At 51.5% G+C, this 17,483-nt stretch overlaps 1 protein-coding gene across 1 annotated transcript; it reads left to right on the forward strand.

The window, feature by feature from the left end:
* Positions 1-14,172: 14,172 nt before the first annotated feature.
* Positions 14,173-16,435, forward strand: LOC136521554 (protein BOBBER 1-like). The gene is made up of 6 exons (XM_066515300.1): positions 14,173-14,669; positions 15,209-15,381; positions 15,504-15,552; positions 15,688-15,854; positions 15,935-16,018; positions 16,131-16,435. The coding sequence occupies exons 1-6, from the start codon at positions 14,270-14,272 to the stop codon at positions 16,167-16,169; spliced, it is 912 nt and encodes a 303-aa protein (XP_066371397.1). The 5' UTR covers positions 14,173-14,269; the 3' UTR covers positions 16,170-16,435.
* The last annotated feature ends 1,048 nt before the right edge of the window (positions 16,436-17,483 follow it).

A 17,483-nucleotide genomic window follows, 5' to 3' on the forward strand; every position in this document is an offset into this window, starting at 1 on the left:
CTTCCGAGCCCCCCTCGTTCCCCCCGGCTTGGTGGTGAACGTCGCTCGGAACAAGTGGAGCCACAACTCCCAGTGGGGAGCGATCCCCAAGTACCCCTCACAGACGGCGACGAAGATGGCCGCCTACGCGATGGAGTTGGGGCTGAAATTGTGAAGCTCCACACCGTAGTAGTGCGGGAGCGCCTGCATGAAGTTGTCCACTGGCGACCCGAGGCCTCGCTCGTGGAAGACGATGAAGCTCACCACGTAGCCGTCGCGCGGCCTTGGCTCCGACTCGTTCCCCGGAGCAATCCACTCCGGCTCGTCAGGGTCGGTGATCGGGCGAAGAAGACCGGCCTCCACGAGCGACTGCAGCTTCTCCTCGGTGACGTCGGACCGCTCCCAGGGATCCGCCGGGAGGATGACGGGACCACCAGCCATTGCGCGGCGGAGGGCGCTGCTACGACGATACGTCCCGTTGGCTGACGCCACGTCATGTCCAACCGCAGCAGCAGCAGGCGCCGTTTCGCTACCCCGAAAAAGTCGCCTCAAAAGACGCGCCTGCCGTTGTTAGCCGTAGGGAGAGAAATAACCCCCCCGATTCCTTTCAGGCAAAGGAACTGGGCACCGAGCCCGCTAAGGTCCAGGGGTTCGAAGGCTGGGCCCTTAGGGGTCTCGACAGCCGCCCCAGGGCAATAGAGTCAGGGGCGACTATGGGCGAGCCTATACGAGGCCAAGGCCCAAGCAAGCGAAACGCTTAGGACGCCCTGTGTCGTGTCCGAGACCGGTAGGGAGGTCTCCGAATGGGAATCCCACCGTAGGGAGGCACCGAGCCACTGAGGCCCAGCGAACGGCCTCGGCACCCACTAGAGAAACCCTCCGGTACTCTTGGAGCGTGTCTCCGGACCGCTAGCCGACCCCCAGCGAACGGGGTACGGGCCTCCACTCGGACTTACCCGATAACAGCTCACCGGAACTGCCATCGCTCGCGCCCACCGAGGGTAGCATGGCACATTCCACCCCTCCTTCCGAGCGAAAAGGAAGCGCGAGGGTCGAGTAAAAAGTCAGGAGAATCCCTGACGGCCCTCTTGCTCCGCGCAAGAGGCTAAGGGACTCTTCCTACAAAAACATTGCCGAGGCCCAGCGACTTAGGCTCGCACACGATGGGGGCTCGGCAAAACAAACCCTCCTTCCGAGCGAAAAGGAAGCGCGAGGGTCATTCAAAAAGCCAGAAGAGCTCCTGACGGCCCTCTTGCTCCGTGCAGAGGCTAGGGAGCTCCTTCTGCAAAAGACGCCGAGACCCCGCGACCTAGGCTCGCACCCGAGGGGGGCTCGGCAGACAGACCCTCACGCGCGAGGGGCGAACCAAAAAGCCAGGGGGACCTCTGATCGCTCTCTCGCTCCGTGCGAGAGACTCGGGGACTCCTCCTGCAACTTTGCCGAGACCCAGCGGCTCAAGCTCGCACACGAATGGGCTCGGCAAACAGCCCCCCGTCCGAGTGAAAAGGACGTGCGGGGGACGGACAAAAAAGTCGGGAGGACCCCTGACCGCCCTCTCGCCCCGTACGGAGGCTCGGGGGCTCTTCCCACGCTCAAGATAAAGACAAAGCGACCCAAGCCCGTTACGGTCCAGGGGTTCGAAGGCTGGGCCCCCAGGGGTTTCGACAGCTGCCCCAGGGCAAAAGAGTCAGGGATGACTACGGGCGAGCCTGTATGGGCGCACCCTGTGTCGTGTCCGAGACCGGCAGGGAGGTCTCCGAATGGGATCCCACCGTAGGGAGGCACCGAGCCACCGAGGCCCAGCGAACGGCCTTGGCACCCACTAGAGAAACCCGCCGGTACTCTTGGAGCGCGTCTCCGGACCGCTAGCCGACCCCCAGTGAACAGGGTACGGGCCTCCACTCGGACTTACCCGATAACAGCTCACCGGAAATGCCGACGCTCGCGCCCGCCGAGGGTAACACGGCATCTTCCACCCCTCCCTCCGAGCGAAAAGGAAGCACGGGGATCGTACAAAAAGCCGAGGGAACCCCTGATGGCCCTCTCGCTCCAGGCGGAGGCTGAGGGGCTTTTTCCGCAGCATCGTCAAGGCCCTGCGATCCGAACTCGCACCCATGGGCCCGGCAAACACCCCTCACTCGAAAAAGAAAAAAGCCCCTGAAGAAGTGAAATCACTCCTCCAGGGCCTCGGGGGCTACACCCGGCGGGTGCGCTCGCGCGCACCCACCGAAACCTTGAGTACAAAACACCATCCCAACGGGAACTGTCGAGAGCCAATCCTCGTCAGAACCTCAGGGGGAGTGCCTCCACTCCCCCAAGGCTCGGGGGCTACTATCGGATACCATGAGAAGGGGTACCCTAAGCAAGACCCAAAAAACGACTACTTAGACTTCGTAAAGATTGAAACCAGCTAAAACACCGCTGGCCTCAGCCGGTTCTCTGACTCGCCCGAGCCCCCCTCACCGCTAGCCTCAGCCGATTCTCCGACTCGCCTGAGGCCCCCTCACCACTGACCTTGAGCGACTCCCCGCCGAAGGCCTCGGCGGGGCCACTGACCCTCCGTCTCGCGCGAGGCGGGCTCAGCAGCACTCCGCTGCCTCTTCCTTCTCCCGTCCCTCTGACAAAACGTCGTGTCGCATTAACTCAGCCAACTGCTGCCCCTGACATCGGCCGCACGCTCAGCACAGTACAGCAGAGTGGCCGACGGGACAGGAAGCAGGACGGGGCAGGGGTTACCCGCCACTGTGCTAACCACTATGCACATGGCTGACGCCCATGCCTCACTGAGCTGCCAACTCCTGCTCCAAGGACAACGCAGCATGGGGAGCCACGTTTGGGCTACTGTGGCCTCGGAATCAGTACCCAGGACCAATAATTCCCTCCAAGGCCTCGGCAGTTTGCTTCAGGGGCTCGGTAGCCTGAGGACCCACGTCCGCCGGGGCCCCCCGCGATGGCTTGGCCTCGGCACCTGCAGAGCCACAGCTCCCCACGACGTCATCACACGATAACCCGCACGTCACCCGGACTGGGCAGGGGTTACCCGCCACTGTACTGACCACCATGTACATGGCGGACGCCCATGCCTCACTGTGCTGCCAACTCCTGATCCAAGGACAACGTAGCATGGGGAGCCACGTCTGGGCTACTATGGCCTCGGAATCAGTACCCAGGTCCAATAACTCCCCCAAGGCCTCGGCAGTTTGCTTCAGGGGCTCGGCAGCCTGAGGATCCATGTCCGCCGAGCCCCCCACGATGGCTCGGCCTCGGCGTCTGCAGGGCCGCTGCTCCCTACGACGTCATTGCACGGTGACCAGCACGTCGCCCGCCATGTCCTGCATCAAGCTATACTGGAGCCCCACGACGCACAAGATCGAGTATGACCGGTGCGTCACTTCTGCACGATAAGGACAGGGCCACTCCATCGACCATACCGCGACAGTGGCCGGCTACAGGGCTCAGACACGCCACCCCGTTTACAGAAGTGCTATGTAGCAATCTATGTACGGTCCCAGGTCTCCCTTAGAGTATAAAAGGGAGGCACCGGGGCCATTTCTAGGGGCGACGGGAAGAAGACGAACACACCGATAGAACTTGACACTTCCACTACGCTGCTTGAGAACAACGCCTCAAGCAGCCCGCACCACCCTCACCGAGACCTGGGGCTAGCCCCCTCTCTCACCTAGCTTGTAACCCCCTACTACGAGCACTCCGGTGCAAGGAATACAAGATCAATCTCTCAGACTGGACGTAGGGCCTCGATTGCCTGAACCAGTATAAACCTTGTGTCTCTTTGCATCACCATCCAGGATTAGGGGCACGCAGCACAAACTCACTCGTTGGTTGAGGGACCCCCGGTTCCAAAACGCCGACACATATCGGTCATCTAAGTGCCACTCGAGTGATCTAACTTTGCATTGTCGCTAGGATCGAGTGGTGTGGTAAGTTGAGTGGCTAACATCCTTTGGGAAATGATTGTGAAAATGCTAACACACATACACATGGTGGTGTACACTTGGTGGTGTTGGCACATTTACAAAAGGAGGTGGTGTTTGTAGGGGTGAGATGGGTTTGGGTCCCTCTCTCCCTCCCGCCTCGCAAGCTCGACGGGATTCGGCGCTTTCAGGAAAATGGAATGCCTATTTTCTATTGTGCCGGATGCAAATTCTTGGTGGTTAGCTCATTGGAGCAAGGGTGAAGAAGTTAGAAGTAAAAAAGAGTTGGTCGTGAAGACGCTGGCGTCGGTCAACTGACCGGACGCTGGATCTGAATGCACCGGACGCTGGCAGGCTGCGTCCGGTCAGGCTGACGTACGATGACGTAGAAGCTGGAGTGTGACCGGACGCTGGCTGCGTCCGATCGCGTTCGACTGGACGCATCCGGTCATGCTCGGGAGCTTACTGGAAACGACCGGACGCTGGGGGTTCAGCGTCCGGTCAGTTGAAAGCTGCTGCATCCGGTCAAGTCAAGTGACCGTTGGGACCGGGACATGTGGTCATCTGCGAGCAACCGGACGCTGAGGTCCAGCGTCCGGTCAACACGACCGGAGCGTCCGGTCAACACGACCGGAGCGTCCGGTCGGCCCGACCGTTGCCCAGTGAAGGGGTAACGGCTAGTTTAGCCCTTGGGGCTATAAATAGAAGTGGCCTTCGGCCATGGCTGGGGGGGAGCACCTCAAGGGACTTAGTGTCCATGCTTGTGAGTGTTTGGGAGCCCTCCATCACACATATACTTGATAGTGATCATTCGATTGTGTGAGTAAGCGATTCTAGTGCGATTGCATCGTGAGGTTGCATCGAGTGGCACTAGGTGATCGAGTTACAAGCCGGTGGTGCTTGTTACTCTTGGAGGTTGCCACCTCCTAGACAGCTTGGTGGTGGTCTTCGTCGAAGCGCGTAAGAAGCTTGTGCGGCGCTCCGGAGAAGTGCTTGTGAGGGACATTGTGCTCGCCCCGCGGGAGCCGCGAAGAGCAACTCTAGTAAAACGTGTCATTGAGCTACCCTCACTCAAGGGGTAGGTTCTTGCGGCGTCCGACGTGCGGGCTTCGCGGGTGATGCTAATTAGCCGCCGAACCACCAAGTGAGCGGTTGACACAGGACTAGCGTGTTGGCAAACACATGAACCTCGGGAGAAAAATCATCGTGTCAACCTTATTCTTCCCGTTGGTTTGCATCCCCGTTACACAAGCTTACAATTACTTTTATACATATTAAGCTTGTGTAGTTGCTCTTGTAATTAGATAGCTTGTGTAGCTTGCTAATTATCTTCTTGCTTGTGTAGCATAGAAATAGCTCCCTTGCGTGGCTAATTTGGTTTTAGTAACCTTGTTAGTCACATTGCTTAGTTTGTGTAGCTAAGTATTTGCGCTCTCTAATTAGGCATTGGTTGTCTTGTTATTGAGCATTGCTAGTGAGCTTAGTTAGCTTTGTGCTTTTGCTTACTAGCATGTGTAGGAGCTCCCTTGTTGCTTAAAGTACTAGTGGCATAGGTTTGTGTAACCTTGCTCCTAGAATTGTTTAGGAGAGCTCTAACTAGTCTGGCACCTTTGTTGCATAATTGTTATCTTTGCAAGGTGCTAGTGAACATATATAGTGGGGTATAGTCTTGGCTAGACCGATAGTTTTAATTCCGCATTTGTATCGGTTAGCCGACGCGATTAAGTTTTAGAAAAGACTATTCACCCCCCCTCTAGTCGCCATCTCGACCCTTCAACAGTAGCTATCGAAGGCCCGAACGACCGAGGCCCAGCGAAAGCCGAGCAGACCATGCCAATAGCCACGACTGAACGTGCACCGGAAGACAGCGTAGTTTGCAAACCAAGTTAGCTAAGCCCTCCCTCAGGATCTCGACCCTTCGGTCGGGAGAACCTCATCTTTGTATAAGCCCTGGCCCCGAACTCTATATAAGGGCAACCAGGGCACCCATCTCGAGGACGATTCACATACTCTACCATTCCATTCATTCACCATTGTAGTACGGTTCCTAGATCCTCTCTTCGGGCAGCCCTTCACCTAGCATAGGTCCTTCCATCTCTTCCACCTTTCTTTCACCCCCTATTGTAAGAACTTCAGAGCATTCAAGCGAGGAACACGCACTCGATCATCTCTGAGACTGGACGTAGGGCTCCATCCTGAATTAGTATAAATCCTCGTGTCTATTGGATGCTACCATCGTTTTTCTAGAGCAGCACGGTAATCGTATAAGTTTACTAGTCCGGTTTACAAAACACCAACAGTTGGCGCGCCAGGTAGGGGCCCATCGTGCACTCTCGATTGTAGAGAAGGAAGCGATGGCTTCTCACGCTGCCTGTGGACTCGCTCATGGAATGGCCCACGGTGGCCACATCCGCCACGAAAACTATGAGTTCATCGACATCGAAGGGCCAGTGCCCGTGCCCGCCTTCAGCCGCTGTCCGGACCTTTGTTCTAGAAATCTAGATCCCATGGTCCACGGTGGGCAAACTCTCAGAACTGCCCTAGAGGCTGCATCCCAAAGTTCACCTACAAAGGGGGCCAACACCCTCTCTCGCCACCATCAGTGGACAAGCTCACGGAACGGCCCACGGTGGCCACATCCAAAAGCTTACCACGACAGGAGGGCCAGCACCTTCCCACGTTGAAGATCATGATCAAGTCCCCACTCCAGAAACCCTGAGCCCTCGGGCCACGGCGGGCGGACTCATGGAACGGCTTTAAAAGGCCATGCCCAGGGACCTATCATAGCAAAACAACCGATTCCATCCATCGACAAGCCGTCCGCCGACAAGGCAAGGCAAATGATGACTCTGGCGAGGAGGGAGGTCAACATAACAATAGCCTAGGCCAAAGTCACTTTGGTTTACCTAAAATGGTTGGAAGCAACGATCACCTTCAATAGGTCTGATCATGCCAACCACATTCAGCCACCAGGGCGGTTTCCCCTCGTCATCAGTGCAACGGTCGGAGAAATGCATCTCACCAAGGTGTTGATGGATGGGGAAAGCGGACTCAATGTCCTATATCCACGGATGTATGGCGCTATGGGCCTCTCTAGAGCAGCAATACAGCCAATGAATGCCCCTGTCTATGGGGTCGTACCCAGAATGTGAGTATCACCCCTCGGGCAAATCACCCTACCCATCACATTTGGAGGACGAGCAAACTTTCAGAAAGAGACGCTGGACTTTGAGGTAATCGACCTCCCTAGCGCTTATCAAGCCATCTTGGGCCGGTGAAAGCTCTAGTTTGGTTTTGGTGAATTGATGAAACCCTAAGTGCTAATCTAGTTTATCAAGTGATCATGACATAGGTAGCACACTTCAAGTAGAAGAAGCTAATGAAGATCATAGCATGACAATGGTGATGGCATGGCGATGATCAAGGGCTTAAACTTGAAATAAAGAAAGAGAAAAACAAAAAGCTCAAGGCAAAGGTATAAACCATAGGAGCTATTTTGTTTTGGTGATCAAGACACTTAGAGAGTGTGATCACATTTAGGTTTGATAGCCGTACTATTAAGAGGGGTGAAACTCGTATCGGAATGCAGTTATCAAAGTGCCACTAGATGCTCTAACTCATTGCATATGCATTTAGGATCTAGTGGAGTGCTAACACCCTTGATAATATTTGTGAAAATATGCTAACACATTCGGCGCTTTCGAGAAAATGAAATGCCTATTTTCTATTGCGCCGGATGCAAATTCTTGGTGGTTGGCACATTGGAGCAAGGGTGGAGAAGATAGAAGTGAGAACAGAGCTGATGCCAGTGTCGGTCCAGTGACCGGACGCTGAACCCAGAAGCACCGGACGCTGACTGCCTGCGTCTGGTCGCGTTGACTGTCGGTACAGTGGCTAGGGTTTACCACCGGACGCTGGCTGTGTCCGATCGAGGTGGACCGGATGCGTTCGGTCGAGGAAAACCAGGTTTCAACCCTTACTATACTCGACCAGACGCTGAGGTCCAGCGTCCAGTCAGTTTTAACCGGACGTGTCCGATCGAGGTCGGTACCTTACTGGAAACGACCGGACGCTGGGGGTTCAGCGTCCGGTCTGTTGAAGCTGCTGCATCCGGTCAACGTCATATTCGTTGGGATATGACGAACAGCGTTTGAAGGTGATGACACGTGGCATCCATCAGGCGACCGGACGTTGAGGGCCAGCGTCCGGTCAGTATGACCGGAGCGTCCGGTCAGAGCGCATTTTGCCCAGTGAAGGGGTATAACGGCTCTATTTGATTGGGGCTCTATTTATAGCCCCATGGCCAGCTGTGGCTCACATCTTTGGCCATTTTCATTGACATAGCAATCTTGTAAGCTAAGCCAAAGCCCTCCCACTCATCTACATCATTGATTCATCATCATAGTGAGATTGGGAGTGATCCAAGTGCATTGCTTGAGTGATTGCATCTAGAGGCACTTGGTGTTCGTGTTTTGCTGTGGATTTCGCTTGTTACTCTTGGTGGTTGCCGCCACCTAGACGGCTTGGAGCAGCGAGGATCGTCGAGCGGAGGTGGTGATTGTCTCCGGCTCCGATCGTGGTGATTGTGAGGGGTTCTTGACCTTTCCCCGGCGGAGCACCAAAAGGTACTCTAGTGGATTGCTCATGGCTTGTGTGATCCTCATCTTGTGTTGGTTGTGCGGCACCCTATTGAGGGTTTGGCGTGTGAAGCCAATTAGCGCGTGAACCTCCAAGTGAGTGAATCGCCACAACAAGGACTAGCTTGTCGGCAAGCAAGTGAACCTCGGTAAAAATCATTGTCTTTATCATTGATTCTAAGGTGATTGGTCATCATTGTTATTCATCTTCGTGATTGATTGGTTCATTCATCTACACGGCGGTATAACCCTCTTGATCACTCTCTTTACTTTACCGCAAACTAGTTGACAAGCTCTTTAGTGTAGCTAGTTGTGAGAGCTTGCATGCTTGGTTGGTGTGGCTCTTTAGTTAGCCTTTAAGAGCACACTAACATAGGGTAGTGTCATTGCTCTTGTATGAATTGACACTATCTAAACCAGAATTGTGGTAGGTGGCTTGCATTTTGAGTAGGCTAGCGCAACACTCGCTTTGCCTCATAATTGTCTAACCATTTGGTTAAGTGTTGTTGTAGAAATTTTTATTAGGCTATTCACCCCCCTCTAGCCATTAGGACCTTTCAGCTAGCCATGCTATGCAAAATTCATGGCCGTTCCTAATTACACCTACCTCAAGCTTAAGCTCCCCAGCCCTCAGGGGATCATCCCGGTAAGCGACGACCTGCACCAGGTGCACTCTTGCGAGGAGGAAAACCTCAACATCGCGACGGCAACAATTTGAGCCTCAGAACTGTGAGCTATCCAGGCTACCATGACCGAAGTTGCACTTGAGTCTAGCACAAGGAAGCAGTCTATGGGAGCCTTCAAGCCCACTAAGGACACCAAGGCGGTACAAGTCAACCCCGAAGACACCAACAAAATCGTTTGGATCGGCTACAACCTTTCTGACCAGCAAGAGCATGAGCTCACCGACTTCCTGCTCCAAAATTGAGACATCTTTGCATGGAAACCTTCCAACATGCCAAGAATCCCAAGGTAGGTCACTAAGCATAGCCTCGATATCTTGCCCGGATCCAAATCGATCAAATAGCGCCTCTACCGTTTCGACGACGAAAGGCGGAAGGCCATTGGATAAGAAATCACCAGGCTCCTAGTGGCAGGATTCATCAAGGAAGTATTCCACCCCAAATGGATCGCTAACCTGGTCCTAGTTCAAAAGAAGAACAGGACCTAGAGGATGTGTGTAGACTACACCAACCTAAACAAGGCATGTCCAAAGGTACCCTACCCCGCTACCGTGAATCGATCAAGTCGTTGACTCGACCACGGGTTGTGAAACCCTTTGCTTCCTAGACACATATTCAAGGTATCATCAAATCACGATGAAGGAGGCCGACTAGCTCACAACTTCCTTCATCACCCCATTCGGCGCCTACTGCTACGTCACCATGCCTTTTGGACTCATGAACGTGGGAGCCACCTACCAGAGGCGCATGAACCGATGCCTCGGCGAACTCACTAGGGACATCGTAGAAGTCTACATCAACGACATCATTGTAAAGTCTAGGAAAGCTGACTAGCTGGTCAGCAACCTAGAAGCTGCCTTTACTTGTCTCAGAGAATTCAGGATCAAGCTCAACCCCAAAAAGTGCATTTTTGGGATCCCCAAGGGAAAGCTTCTCGGGTTCATTGTTTTCGAGTGGGGCATCAAAGCCAACCCAGAGAAGATTACAATGATCAAGAATCTAGGTCCCATCACGAACCTAAAGGGAGTCCAGAAGCTCATGGGATGCCTAGCCTCCCTTAGCCGATTCATCTCGTGGCTAGGGCAGCACGGCATGCCACTATATAGGCTCCTAAAAAAGGCTGACCAGTTCACCTGGATGACTATAGCATAGGAGGCCTTCGAGAAGCTCAAAGCATTCCTAGCAACAACCCCCACGCTAGTATCACCCGAGAAGGGGGAACCGCTCCTTCTCTACATTGTCGCAACCACCCAGGTGGTCAGTGCGACGCTCGTTGTTGAGCGAGAAGAAAGCGAGCACTCCCACAAGATCCAGAGGCTGGTATACTTCATCAGCGAAGTTCTCTCAGACAATAAGGTGCATTACCCGTAGATCTAGAAGCTTATCTATGCCATCCTTGTTGCCAAATGAAAGTTGCTACACTACTTTGAGGGGCACCCCATCATAGTCATGGCATCTGCCCTACTCCGTGTGGCTAAATGGGTAGCAAAGCTCATGGGTTACCGCATCACGTACGTCCCAAGAATGGCAATCAAATTGCAAGTCCTCGCGGACTTCATCGCTGAATGGACCGAAGTACAGACGCCCCCACCTCTGACCTTCAAGAATACTAGACGCTGTATTTCGATGGGTCGCTCATGGCCGTGGGCATGGGGGTCGAGATCATTCTGATCTCCTTGACAAGAGAGCACGTGGAGTATGCCATCCGACTCCACTTTCGAGCAACCAACAACGTCACGGAATATGAAGCCCTCATCCATGGGCTCAGAATTGCCTCCGAGCTAGGCGCCTGTCGCCTCTTCATCAAGGGGGACTCGGAGCTGGTCGTCAGCTAGGTCATGAAAGAAGCGTCATGTCATGATAGCAAGATAGCGGCTTGCTATAACGAAGTCCGAAAACTCAAAGAAAGATTCGATGGGCTAGAACTCCACCACATCCTTAGGTGAGACAACCTAGTCACCGATTCCCTGGCTAAGATCGCGTCGAGCCGAGGACCAGCCCTCGCTAGGAGTGTTCATCAATGACGCGCATGAACCATCAGTGCAAGCCATTCGGTTGCATGACCAAATGATGGGTGCGGCTGGCAAGGCGGAACCCGCCCTGTAGGTCGAACACCACCACTACCTGGAGGCCGCGCGATGATGGACAACATGTCAGACTGGACTGCGCCTTTCATAGAATATCTAGCGTGAGGGAATTTACTAGATGACCTAACGAAGGCGTGACGCCTAGCAAGGCGCTGCAAATCCTACATGATCATAGGAAACGTCCTCTACAAGCATAGCACCTCAGGGATTCTCCAGAGATGCATTTCGCAAGAAGAAGGGCGGCGACTTCTACGAGAAGCCCACATGGGAATCTGTGGACATCATGCAGCGCCCAGAACACTGGTCGGAAAAGTATTTTGGCAAGGCTTCTACTGGCTCACAGTGGTTGTGGATGCCTAACAAATCATATGAAGCTGCGAAGGATGCTAATTTTATGCGCGGCAAACACACTTACCTACACAAGATCTACAAACCATCCCATTAACATGGCCCTTTGCGACCTAGGGGCCCATAGCACCGGGGGTTACACCCATCTTCTGGTGACAATCGACAAGTTCACCAAGTGGATTGAAGCTAAACCCATAATGTTGGCCCATAGGTGAGCATCGGTCCCCTAGCTAGGGCTGCAAGGGTCCAGGGTGGCTGACGATGTCGCTAGTGCCACCGCTCGTCGTGCTGGAGCGCGCAGGGGAGGCCAAGGATCATGTCATTGTAAAGAGGAGAGAGTACAAGGGTTTTTTGCATAAGTGCTGTCTCTAGGAATAGTAATGTGGAATGCGGGTTGTGGTGGGTTGGTCTTGGAGTCCAAGTTTGGGCGGGGACCTAGAGCCCTTGATAGGAGAGTGGTGGGTTGGTCTTGTTTGTGCCTGGGGTATAAGCGGGGTGTGTGTTTTGGGGTATCCAGCTGGGATACATTGGTTCATGAATCGCCGTGTGATACGGTACGACTTGGCTACGATCTAGCACCATAGTAAGAACTAAAAGATGAAAGGAAATGAACAGATATGATTGCTTAACTCTAGCTTGAAAGTAGAACAGGTGCTTACATAGAATGTTTAGCTAATGAACTAATCATGACTGCTAATAAAACACATACATAAGGATTCACTACTAGTAATGCTTTTTGAAAAAAAAGAAAATCAGCAAACCATAAAGCTTATCATATCCTTTAGAGTCAGAAAATTATTCCCACTAGTCGGGTAAGTCTTACGAATACATTGTGTACTCAGGGTTTATTTAACCCTGTTGCAGGTGCAGCTTGAATAGTGGCTGTTGTGTGGAGGATTCTTCTGGTGGGCACAGACGGAACCTTGTATCTTATCGTTAGATGTTTATTTCAATTCCGCTGTTTAAATTTCGCACTCTGAACTTAGTATTGTAATAATGTATTTTCGAGAACTATTATTGTATGAAATAGACTAAGTGATGTAAACTCGTTCTCATTATTGGATTCTGGGTGGAAAACATGGATTGTTCGAGTTCTCCCTTGGGGTGTGCTCGACGGAACCGTTCGATGTAGCTTATTTTCGGGGTGCTTAGCGTCTGGTGGAAGACGAGCGCCTCTAGAAGCGTGCTATTTTGGGCGGTTCTGCCACACCGGTCCCTCGCCCGCGTCGTGCCCCATCCTGGCAGCCTCCTCCGCACTTCCTCCCCACGCTGTCTCCTCCGCGCCGCATTCCCCATCGGGCCCAGTCTGCCTCGCCCGCATCCACCGTGTCGCCTCCTTGTCGCGGCCGGCCCGCTCACCGTGACCGCCTCCACTGAGCTAGCGAGCCGCAGCCGCCTCCATGACGGATGCTCCAGCAAGCAGGCGAGAGGGAACGAATTCGTGTGATGCTGCACCCACCGGCAAGTTGCTTGTGTCGTCCTCCGCGCCGACGTGTCTCCATTTGTCCAAGCAAAGTCCATGTAGTAAGAGTATGTTTTAAGTGTTTTAGATGTTTTATTTAGACGTTGCAAGTATTTCATCTTGATGTGGCAAAAGTAGATTGAAATGTTGCACTTGTTGTAGTGGCTATACATGTATGTTTCACGTGTATGTTCCAAATATTTCGTCTCGTTTTCTAAACGTATATTTGTAAGTGTTTTATCTGGATATTGCATATGTTTTCACACATATGCAGTGTTTTAAGGTGTTTTTTGCAAGTATTTCATATGCATGTTTTGAGTGTTTCAGCTATTTCGTACGTATGTTGCAAGTATTTCATCTGAATGTTTCAAAAATAGATTTGGTGCAGCTAGTATTTTAGATGCATGTTTCATGTGTTTCATCTGTCTTCAAACGTATATTGCAAGTGTTGTATCTGGATGTTTCAAAAGTAGATCGGGTGTTGCATCTCTGTCTTCGCTTTTCTTCTGCCTCATCTTCGCCTCAGTGTCACCTCCTCCTCTCGACGCTGGCTGGGCATCCGCCGCCGCTCTCCCCCTCTTCTGGATGCTAGCGTAGCCACATGCTGTAGTAACCTGCTGTAGCTGCGGGCCACGTGCATGCGCCTGAGAAGCGTAGGGGGTGCGAGCGGGGCTCCCCACAAGCAGTCGAGCGGGTCGGGCGACGTGGCCCTGTGTAGGCGGGCGTGGGATGCAGTTGCGTGGAGAGAGATAGAGTGCAGGCGCAGACATTTAGACACGAGCGTCTATCCGGACGTCCGGGCGCTAGCACTATCGCTTAGAAAACTCATTGGTTTAACAGTTGAAGTAGTGCAGCTGAACCGAAAATATCCCCCCGGCCCCACCCGTCATCGACCGCTGTGCTGACTCAAACGTTAAACCAGGCGACCGCCACCGCCGCAGACGTCTCGAGTTCCAACCCCGCCCCGCACCCCCCCCCCCCCCCCCCCCCCCCCCCCCCCCCCCCGAACCCTCGGCGCCTCCTTATAATCGAAGTCCAAAGCCACGTTTCCCCTTCATCGAAAAAAAACCAAAACCCTAGCGAAGCTCTGAGATCCATCTAGACGCATCGCCACTCAAATCCTAGGTTGACGGATCGCTCCATGGCGATCATCTCCGACTTCAAGGAGGACGAGGCTCCGCAGCAGGCGGCGGCCGGCCCCGGCGTCGAGGAGGCCCTCGTGGCGGCGCTGGAGAGGAGCGGCGGCGCGCTCCCCTTCCTCCAGGCGGCCATCGATGTCGCCCACCGCAGCTCCGGCCTGTTCCGCGACCCTTCGGCGGTGAGCAAGGTCACCGCGATGGCGGCGGCCGTCAGGGCGCAGGTGGAGGCCGAGCAGAGGGCGGCCACGGAGGCCAAGAGGAAGGCGGAGGAGGCCGAGAGGAAGGCGGCGGCCGAGGCGCAGAGGGCTGCCGCCGAGGCGGCGACGGTGGAGGAGAAGCCAGAGAGCTCGGTGGAGAAGGACAGCATGGAGGTGGATAGGAAGGAGGAAGGCAACGTGAGACGTGAGTGCTCTATTCCTTTGCTGCCCTGTTTTGAAATTGTTGTATTGCTACTGCGTTTTAGGGATTTTGGTGCTAAATGTGCTTCCATAAGCCCGATGTAGCATATTCTGGTGATTAGGCTTGTGGTAGGATAAGCTAGATTGGGGTTGATACTCTGATCAACGTATGTGGTTTGATTTAGGTATCTAAATAACTCTAGAGCTTATCCTTACACCATTTGATATTTTCGAACTGCATTCCATTATTGGTATCAATAGGCAACAAAATGCTTAGAACTTATAACAGCCTTGTTAGGGAAAAAAAACCCTACATTCATTTGCCCTTTATTTGCTTCTCATTGACCTTACAGTTATCCATGGTCCAATGTTGATTGCAGTCCGACAAGTTATCTCTCTGTTGTAGTGGTGAGATTGCTAACATGGTGGCCTAATAATTGTTTTATTTCATTATTGCATCTCTAAGACAATTCTTCAGTTGTGATCTGCATTTATGGGATCTCCTAATATAATATCTAATTTTGTTTCGTTCCTAATAATCAGAACCAAATGCTGGCAATGGTCTTGATTTGGAGAAGTACTCGTGGACTCAACAGTTGCCAGAGGTTAACATCATCATTCCTGTTCCTCAAGGAACAAAATCAAGATTTGTGGTCTTTGATATAAAGAAGGACCATCTGAAGGTTGGTCTGAAGGGCCAGCCACCTATCATTGATGTAAGTAGCTACTGCAATAAATTTCATCTTGTCTTATGGGACAACAATGTTTCTGGTGAACCAAATGTGTTGCTACCAAATACATGGCTCTAACTTTCTGTTGGTACTTTCTTTATTACCAGGGCGAGCTCTATAAGCCAATTAAGGTTGATGACTGCTTCTGGAGCATAGGTAAGTCATTGGATTTCAGCCTGATTGGCTGCACTACTTTATAAATGGCTGCTGCAGCAGCTGCTGAGCAGGCTGTTTGTATCTGAGCTTGCTTTTCTTTGATCCTAAGCCCCTTATACTGATAACATTTTGTAGAGGATGGAAAAACTCTGTCCATATTGCTTACAAAGCACAACCAAATGGAGTGGTGGAAGTCTGTTATAAAGGGTGACCCTGAAGTTGATACCCAAAAGGTGGAGCCTGAGAGCAGCAAACTCTCAGATTTGGATCCTGAGACTAGACAAACCGTGGAGAAGATGATGGTAAGACATGCAGAACCTGATGCACATCTGAGTTCTTAATGCTGCTTGGAAATAGCTAAAATCCTTTAATTGGTTTGTAGTTTGACCAGCGCCAGAAGCAGATGGGCCTTCCAACAAGCGATGAAATGCAAAAGCAGGAAATTCTCAAGAAGTTCATGTCTGAGGTAAGCCTGTGCGACAAAGCCATTATCATCTTTCAGTCCTGATATATGTATGTAGGTTGGCTTCCCGTCCTATTTCATGCATCTGATTCATATTTTTTTTTTCCCATGGCAGCACCCGGAGATGGACTTCTCTAGAGCGAAATTAGCTTGAGGATTTGTTCGAACAGTTACTTCTACCAGTCTGCATTAGGTTGTCTTTTGAGTGTTATTAGTGTGCAACAAATTTTGGTCAGTTCTTTTGTAACGCGTCAGAAATATCATTTAGAACTGTGACATGTGTCTTGAACCAACCTAATGGCTGGATTGTGTCAATTTTGTGCGCTCTGTGCTGCCTGCTTGCTATGCTTGTTAAATGAAGTTCCACTGTTGTAGCGTGCTCACGATATAAAACTAAAGAATTCTGTTCGTTGGCGCAAATATTGGCTCCGTCCTGTCTGCCTATTTTGGCCTAACAGCCCATACGCCATGGAGCCATGCTCATTGCCAACTACTTCTCGGTTCATCCTTATAAAAACTACTCAGACTCAACTGCTGTCTATGTGGCTGCCCCCAAGGAAGTGTGCAAATTCGACGATTTGTTTTTGAAACACATTTGCTTGTGTTTTTGTAGGGTTTCTTGGTCTCTGGAACTTCTACAGATCTCTTCAGATGTTCCGGAACCTCTCAGACATTACTAATCCGCTGCTTTGAAGTGTGAAAGAAATTTTTGGTTTAGGCTGTTAGAAGTGAATGTAAATGGACAAGATTTAGAAGAACTGTTTCTTTCATGGATCTCTGAAATATATTTATATAAGTGAAGAGGTGCCACGAAGAGTCACGACTATTCCCAAAAGACATGTCCTTTGGGACTATAACTAACTGTCTAATTTTATTCACTAATCATGTGCTTGATGGATGAGATCACCCGTGAAGAGACACATGTTCGTCTGTAGACGTCCGTTCACGTATAGGTGTCGTTTCACAACACTCCCCCTTGATCGAATCTTTCTTGAGATCAATGCAGCTGTAAGCTGAAATTCCTCGAAAAATCCTATGGGAAAAATCTAAGGAATATATGATATGCCATAAAAACTCCTTTAAACCTTATTAGAAAATAAGAAGAAAATAACATATTTATTTATGATTTAAATAAACCACTATATCATTGGTATCCCATTAAAAAACCTAATGGGGAAAAATATTGGAGATACAACATAAAGATAACTCCTCCAAAAACTTTTCAGGAAAAATATGAGGAGCAATATAAAATGATATGTCGCTAAAACTCCTGTAAAAATCTAGTGGGAAAATTAGGAGAAAATATGACGACATATTATTGGTATTGCCTCTTGGATAACTCACATGAAAAACCTTTTCAGGAAAAACCATGAATGAGTTGTGAGGGCAATATGTGTCTTTGATATTTTCCACAAAAACCCCGGTAGAGAAAATAGAAAATATGACACATGCTTATGTTAATATTACC

This window comes from Miscanthus floridulus, chromosome 18 (assembly GCF_019320115.1).
Source record: "Miscanthus floridulus cultivar M001 chromosome 18, ASM1932011v1, whole genome shotgun sequence".
Taxonomy (NCBI): domain Eukaryota; kingdom Viridiplantae; phylum Streptophyta; class Magnoliopsida; order Poales; family Poaceae; genus Miscanthus; species Miscanthus floridulus.

Excerpts from the sequence above, each read along its gene's own strand:
- LOC136521554 (XM_066515300.1), top strand. The coding sequence starts at position 14,270 with ATGGCGATCATCTCCGACTTCAAGGAGGACGAGGCTCCGCAGCAGGCG. Across the intron at positions 15,382-15,503 it reads GCCAGCCACCTATCATTGAT|GGCGAGCTCTATAAGCCAAT; the intron begins GTAAGTAGCTAC and ends CTTTATTACCAG. Across the intron at positions 16,019-16,130 it reads TCAAGAAGTTCATGTCTGAG|CACCCGGAGATGGACTTCTC; the intron begins GTAAGCCTGTGC and ends TTCCCATGGCAG.